Consider the following 8,198-nt stretch of genomic DNA (forward strand, 5'->3'; position numbering starts at 1 on the left):
CCAACTTTTATATGAACTTTGAGCAACCCAACTTGAGCAGAGTCAACCGAACCAAATGATGGCATTGGACATTGGCCTTGTATGACTGGGTTACTGGAGTGCACGTACACGTATGCATTTGTATAGACCAAGTTAATAATCCAACAAAAGAATATATAAGGTCCAGTGTGCATGCCTCGTCAACGCTCTCTTTGTTTATGTCAGTTAGCGCTCTTTCTCTCTCTGTTATTTTTTTTGAAAGGATTCTCTCTCTGTTATTGAGAGAACTGAGTGACGTTTTCTCAACTTGAACTCAATAATATTACATGAAATGACATTATTTTTGTATAATCTTCTACCATAATTGTCCATGTATATGCAGTATACAAGGACCACAGATTTAAAAAATATCTCAAAGATTTTCTTAAATGAGGCAAAAAAATTATCATTTTATCAATTAAGATATGAAGAATACAATTAACATGTTAATTAGGGGGGAAATCAGGCAAAAACCAAGTTTACAACCTGCCCAGCTTGGAACATACACCTTCCGTTCTTAAATATTTATCTTTTTAAAGATTTCAAACGGACTACCACATACGGATATATATAGACATATTTTAGAGTGTAGATTCACTCATTTTGCTCCCTATGGAGCCATTTGTTAAAATCTTTAGAAAGACAAATATTTAGAAACGGTGGGAGTAATAGCTAACCATCAGGCACTAGCAGCTGACCTGGCTATAAACGACATCCTAACATTGCCACCCATCATTTTTTTTAAATAGAGGCAAAAGATTTGCCTCATCCATTACTTACGAGTGATGATGGAGTATGTTAAAAAAAATCAAATTACAACTAGATCGTTACTCTCTCAGCATGATTATACCCAACTTGTTCACACACACAGCCACACAAAGAAATGCTTGATGTTGGCAAGTAAAATCGTCAGGGGAGTGGTCTTGTGCCAAAAGACACGAGCATTTCTCTCATTCCAAATTGTCCGTGAGGTGAGCATGGTGAGTGAGGCTATGGCCTTTCTATTCGGGCTGCTAATGTCGGACATGTCGAACCAGCACTCCTTAATGGAACACTTCAACCACCATGAGGTGGTGTCAATATGCACAAGTTGAATCCATTCCTTGATCATGCCTCAAAGCCAAATAGTGAACCGGCATTTGAAGAATAGGTGGTTAGCACTTTCAGTCTCGTGCTTGCAAAGTGGGCATAATCCACAATTTGTACAACCGCTTGGCCAATCTTTCGGCGGTCCAAATATGATTTTCGATGGACAACCAAGCAAAATTACTCACCTTGGGGGTGCCCAAGCCTTCTACACGGTGGAACTCATGACATATATGGTGGCTTTGAGGAATTGTGTCTTGTAAGTAGAGGACGCTGAGTAAGACCCACTAGCCGTATGCTTCCAAGTGATGTTGTCCTCTGCGTCTTTATGCAGCTGGGCATCACCTAGGATTGCCCAAAGGGAGACGATCTCACGAATGTGGTAGAATGATCAATTCGCCGGAAGCTTATTTTTGGAGAGCCAAGCACAATCCTTCATGGCCTCATGCACCTTGCCCTTTTTCCTAGAAGAGGCCTCGTAGACGAGCGGAGAAATGTCCTTACGCCGGCCCCCATTGACCCTCCGGGCGCCGGAAGTCCCAAAACGGAGAGAGAGCCCCATTGACAATGGTGATAACGGTGGAAGGGTAGAATAAGTCAAGATCCGGCTCCCCTGGTTTTGAGATACCACTACAACTTGGATGAAGCATCGTTAATTAGCAGCTGATGTCAACAGAACGAGACTGTATAGTACATATATGCGAGCGACGCATAGGATGGGAGCAAAAACACAACAAGCAAACACGCACGTATTTGTCATGTACCCTTGAGAAAGAGCAGTAACAGATAGCTAGTTCGATCGAACGCATTGACCGACAGCTTCAAAGATGGACGCCGACGCCGACGACCGCTTTCATCTATCCGGACCGACGCATATGATGCCCGGAGCCGGCGCCGTCCGTTCTTTAGCGACGACGACGATGATGATTGACTGGTCAGTACGCATGTTCCATGCCCTCGCCGGCCTTTAGCCGATTGGGGTCGTGCTTGCAGCTGTACGCTGAGTCGCTGACTTATGTTCATCATAAATTCGTAATGTCACAGGGACAATGAGGAGCACCGCCGGTGCATCGCCGCCAGCATCGTCAAAGGCACCTACATCCTCGAGGACGACAGGAACACGTGCAGGCTGCTGGTGGGGGAGGCGCTCGCGCCGGCGTGGTGGGAGAGCTTCCATTTCCGCATTGTCAAAGTGCTCAAGGACGACTGCGACCGTAAGGGGGAGCACAAGTTCATCTTCGGCGCCATCTACGAGCACGTGCCGCCGGCGGGCGCCCGCCGCCACCCGTCGGCTCCGCAGTACGTCGTCGCCCTGCGAGGGACCATGCTGAAGCACCCCGACCCCTTCAAGGACCTATGGCTCGACCTCAAGGTCATGGCCAACACCCTGCACCGGTGCAGGCGCTCCGAGCGCGCGCGCACGGAGGTCGAGGCGCTCCTCGGCGCCGGCTGCAGCCCCGTGTGGCTCACCGGGCACTCGCTCGGAGCGTCCCTGGCGCTGGACGTGGGGCGGAGGATGATGGCGGACAAGGGGGTGAGCCTCCCGACCTTCCTCTTCAACCCGCCGCAGGTGTCGCCCGCGCCGGTGATCAACGCGCTGCACCCGACGGAGGTGGGCAAGAGGGACCTGTACGCCACCAGCTATGTCTTGAAGGCCGGCCTCGGGCTCGTCCTCAGCCCCCACCGGAAGCGCATGGAGGCCCTGTTCCAGAGGCTGGCACCGTGGGCGCCGCAGCTGTACGTGCACGACAGGGACGTCGTCTGCCTGGGTTTCATCGACTACTTCCAGCAGCGGCAGCAGTTTCAGGAGCGCTTCCGCGGCGTGGCCAGGTCGGCGATGACGCTGTCGTACCGTGACATGCTCTTCTCCTTGGTAGGCACGGACAAGGAGCGCCCACATCTCCTGCCTTCGGCCATGCTCGTGAAGAACTCCAGTGACTGCGAGGCCCACGGGCTCGAGCAATGGTGGAAGCCAGACAGCGAGCTCAACTTGAGCGCCAAGCGTTACAGCTATCCTGGAGCATAAACCCCTCCCTTCCCTACCACGCTGTGTGCATCGTAAATGTATTCCTAATTAATTTGTGCTACATTTACATTGCATTCTCGTATACGCACTCCACATGCTATGCTAAGGGCAACTCTAACTGATCCCCTCTAGAACCATCATAGCAGCCACCAAAAGAAAAAAAATGACGAATCACTGCGACGGGCGTTAGTGTCAAGTTCAGAGGTTTCTTCGGTCTTGATTGTAATTTTACTTCTTGGCTATTGTTCCTTTGTGCAAAGGCTAGCGATTTGCTGTCTTTTCAGTTTTACCAGGTCGGTTTATACGTTTTTTTCTCCAAAAGGGAGACTCCCCGACCTCTGCATCAGATCGATGCATACGGCCAACTTTATAAATAAGAAAATAGGTTCAACAAGGTCTTAAAGTCTGAAGCAAAAGTAAAGGCAAGCTCACAGAGAGCCACATGGCCAAAAACACAAAAGCCAAAAGGCCACAACTGGCTGGCATAAGAAAGATAAGAAAACTAATTGCCTATCCTATTACATGACCGCCATCCATTCCGGTTGAAGATATCCCGTGCTACCATCTCCCACCGGATCGATCCAGTAACCAAACGCTCCCTGGCCTCCGCCAGAGTGAGTAGCGACCACATACGGATCAACGCAGTGGCTCAGAAGATAACCTGCAAAAAATGAATATTTATTGTTCTGTTAAAAACCAAATCATTTCTGCAGTTCCAAATTGCCTACAATAAAGCACATACTCCTACGCGAATGTGTCTAGCCGTTTCAGACTCTATCTCAATAAGCCACGTTCCAAATAACGTGCTGACAAAATTCGAAGGAGTAATGTTAAAGGCAATTTGCACCGTCCGCCACAAAACTTTGGCCAACGGGCAATCTAGAAAAAGGTGTTTGATAGTTTCATCCCGATCACAAAAACTACACCTAGTAGATCCTGTCTAGTTGCGCTTTACCAAGTTATCCTTTGTTAATATTGACAAATATATTCTGAACTAGGAATGGCGCTAGAGTTGATAACATTGAGATACATCAATTTAATTGTGAACTCTCCAGACCTAGTGAGCTTCCAGCGCAACTGATCGAGTGTTGAGATAGCTGAACCTCCATCAGTCTACTCACTAAATGAAGCCACGCTTCCCAACGATTGCTAGCAAGCGTCCTCCTAAAATGAATATTAAGGGGGATGGACTGAAGTATCGTTGCAACATGAGCATCACGTCGTTGAACAATACTATAAAGGGACAGGTACTGAAGCGCCAATGGCGTCTCTCCTAGACATGTATCCTACCAGAAACGCGTGGTAGTACCATTACCGATTATGAACTTTGTCCTATTGAAAAAGGCTGATTTGACTCTCATGAGCCCCTTCCAAAAAGGCGAGTCCGTCAGTCTCACTGTCACCTGGGACAAAGTTTTGGAATGCAGATACTTACTACGAAGAATCTGCGCCCACGTGGCATCAGTCTCAACTGATAATTTAGACAACCACTTGCTGAGAAGACATCTGTTCTTGACTTCAAGATTTTCAATGCCAAGACCCCCTTGGTCTTTTGATCGACAAATGATATCCCATTTGGCGAGCCTGTATTTTCTTTTTAGTTCATCGCTCTGCCAGAAGAATCGGGATCGATAGAAATCCAGCCTTTTCCTAACTCCAACTGGGACTTCGAAGAAAGACAAGAGAAACATAGGCATACTCGTGAGCACCGAATTAATAAGAATTAATCGGCCACCGTATGACATGAGCTTGCCCTTCCAGCAACTCAGTTTCTTCTCAAAGCAATCCTCGATACACTTCCATTCTCTGTTTGTCAGCTTAGGATGGTGAATGGGTATACCTAAGTACGTAAAAGGCAAAGTCCCCAATTCGCATCCAAACAATTGCCTATAAGCCTCTTGTTCCTCATTGGCTCTACCAAAATAGAATTATTCACTTTTATGAAAGTTAATCTTCAACCCGGTCAATTGTTCAAATAAGCATAACACCAGCTTCACATTTCTCGCTTTTGCCAAGTCGTGCTCCACAAAGATGATCGCATCATCAACGTATTGTAGGATAGACACACCTCCATCAACTAGATGAGGCACCAAGCCACCCAACTGGCCAACCTCCTTAGCCCTTCCTATTAGAATTGCCAACATATAAACCACAATGTTAAAAAAAAATAGGAGACATCCAATCACCTTGTCTCATGCCCTTATGTGTCTGGAAATAATGACCTATGTCGTCATTCACTTTAATTCCAACACTCCCTTTTTGCATGAAAGATTCTACCTGGCGTCGCCAGGCTTCATCAAAACCCTTCATACATAAGGCCTGTTGAAGGAAAGGCCATTTGACTTTATCGTACGCTTTCTCGAAATCCACCTTGAATACAACTCCATCTAGTTTTTTGTGTGAATCTCACGGAGCGTTTCATGAAGGACCACAACCCCTTCTAGGATGTTTCTGTCCGGTATGAAAGTAGTTTGGGAATGCTGCACCACAGAATGCGCAATCTGCGTGAGCCTATTAGTCCCAACCTTGGTAAAGATTTTTAAACTAACATTAGGAAGACAGATGGGCCTGAACTGCTCAATTCTCATAGCCTCTGTTTTCTTAGGAGGTAGGGTTATCGTTCCAAAATTCAGGTGAAATAACTGAAGCTGTCCTGAGAATAAATCATGGAACATCGTAACAAATCCCCCTTAATAATATGCCAGCATTTTTTATAGAACTCCACCGGAAATCCATTCGGTCCTAGAGCATTATTATTTTTCATGTGCGCAATGGCCTCAAACACCTCTTTCTCGGAAAAAGGGGCAGTCAAAATATCATTCTCATCAGCAGCAAGTTGAGGAACATCCTCAATCCTAGACTCATCCAGAGATACACAATTATCCTCTGGAGGCCCAAACAACTTCTTGTAGTATCCGATTATGTATAATTTTAGGTTGTCATGTCCTAAAATCGTTCCTTCATCTTGTTCAAGCTGAAAGATCCTCTTCTTTTTGCGCTTGCCGTTGGCAACCATGTGAAAGAATTGAGTGTTCGCGTCCCCCTGGACAACTCGGTGAACCTTGACCCGCAACGCCCACTTTAATTCCTCTCACGAAGAAGCTCTTTCAGTCTCATCTCCGCCTCAAGCTTAGCATGAAGATCCGAGGCTGGCAGAACTATGGATTCGGCTTTTAAATCTAGGGACTAAATAAGGGTAAGAAGCCTTTCCTTTTCAACCTTATAAATCCCATTAAGATGCTTAGCCCACCCACGCAAGAAGCTTCTCAAGAGCGTTATCTTATTCTGCCAACGCTCAACCGCGCGGTCCTGCCTCCTGCATCCTTAGCCCATTCCCTGGCTACGAGATCTAAGAAACCTTCTCATTCAAACCAAGCCAGTTCGAACGAAAAAGAATTTTTGTTCCCCAAGTGGGTTACCTCACCAGAGTCCACAAATAAAGGCGTGTGGTTTGAAATACCACGCGAAAGTGCCTGGACCGTTACGAAGGGAAACTTTTGCTCCCATTCGACGCTCGCTAGGACTCGATCCAGCTTTTCAAATGTCAGATTTGGCAACGCATTGGCCCAGGTGAATTTTCTACCCGAAAGCTCTATCTCTCTCAGATCCAAGCTTTCAATAATGGTATTAAACATAAAAGACCACCTCCCGTCGAAATTATCATTGTTCTTTTCCTCTCGCCATCTAATAATGTTGAAATCACCCCCAACTAGGATTGGGAGCTGCTTAGAGCCGCAATCCGAACAAGATCTGCCAAGAACTCTGGTTTGAGTTCGGGCTGCGCGGCACCATATACCGCCGCCAGAGCCCAATTAAACCCATCAGCCTTCGACTGCACCTGAAACTTAACTGCGAAGTCTCCCATCACCACACTTCGGACTTTGAGCGAATCACATCTAACTCCGAGTAAGATCCCACCCGATCTTCCTCTCGGAGGCAGACAATGCCAATCAAAATCTATACCTCCCGATAAAGTATTGAGAAACTGTGGCGAAAAATTATCTCTACCAGTTTCCGACAATGCAATAAAATCCAGCCTATGCTCAATAGACACATCTGCAACAAACCTTCATTTAGCCAAGTCTTTCAGACCTCTGCTATTTCAAAAGATTCCTTTCATATTTCGTCATGGAATTTTTAGCAGTACGGATCCTAGCACTCCTATGCACCGCCAAAGACGGGTAAATCTTCCGCTTCCACTTGCATTTAGGTTTGTTCTGATCCTCCAGCCGGTCCTCACAACCAGGCTCTGTGGACCTAACTACTGCAGCCTCAAAGGTGTCATCCTCGCACAAAAATTACTGAGTACCCTGACCCCCAAAGCATCAATATCAGAATCATTCATGGGTTTAACCGCTGCTAAGTTTCGAATCATTTCTAAAGCGCGCTCCGCCTCCAAATCCAGGATATCATTAACGGAATTTGAATTTCACTATCATTGCTACCTAGTGAAACTCCTAATTGGTTTGCATTATTAATAATCTCATGATTAGAAAAATGCAGAATGGAATTAGACGTATTGACCGACATACCAGTAGTGACCTCAACATCACGAAGCTTGGCCGCCCTCATGGCGCACTGCTGCTGCATGTCATCAACCTCCGGATGATCCTAGAGACGGCAGCTCATCCGTCGCCCCGCAGAGACCAGATCTGAAATCCCTCCAAACGCAATAGCCTCCTCCCGAGTGACCCTGCTCGGAGTGGGGCCTCCTGCCTCACCCCCAACACCCAGCAGGCCAGTCTCCGTCGATGAAACAGCAGGAGCGCCCGAAAGCGGCGGCGGGGAACTCCACGGTGCCACGGACGTCAGCCGCGCGCCGTGGCACTGTGGTGTAGGTGTACCGGGGGAGGGAAGTGTATGGGCCGCCTGCCCGTACTCCCCACCCATCCCGGCCCTCTGGCAAGAGGGACTCGCCGGTGTCACAAGAGGTGCGGCCACCCTAGGCGCCCCAAGGGAAGAGGGAGCTGAGGCCACTTGCCCCGAACCCACTCCTGTAAGTTGAGCCGCCAACTTCAGCTCCGTCACCGTGATAAGAGAAGAAGGCGCCAAGGCCACCTGCCCCGGA

At 47.5% G+C, this 8,198-nt stretch overlaps 1 protein-coding gene across 1 annotated transcript; it reads left to right on the forward strand.

Annotated features, from left to right (window-relative positions):
- Nucleotides 1-1,919: 1,919 nt before the first annotated feature.
- On the forward strand, nt 1,920-3,130 carry LOC119292943 (GDSL esterase/lipase At4g10955-like; the record flags this gene model as incomplete). Its single annotated transcript, XM_037571585.1, has 2 exons — nt 1,920-2,038; nt 2,149-3,130. Coding segments are annotated over 2 exons (1,101 nt in total), but the record flags the coding sequence as incomplete, so codon positions are not given.
- Nucleotides 3,131-8,198: the final 5,068 nt, after the last annotated feature.

Source organism: Triticum dicoccoides, chromosome 4B (assembly GCF_002162155.2).
Source record: "Triticum dicoccoides isolate Atlit2015 ecotype Zavitan chromosome 4B, WEW_v2.0, whole genome shotgun sequence".
Lineage (NCBI taxonomy): Eukaryota > Viridiplantae > Streptophyta > Magnoliopsida > Poales > Poaceae > Triticum > Triticum dicoccoides.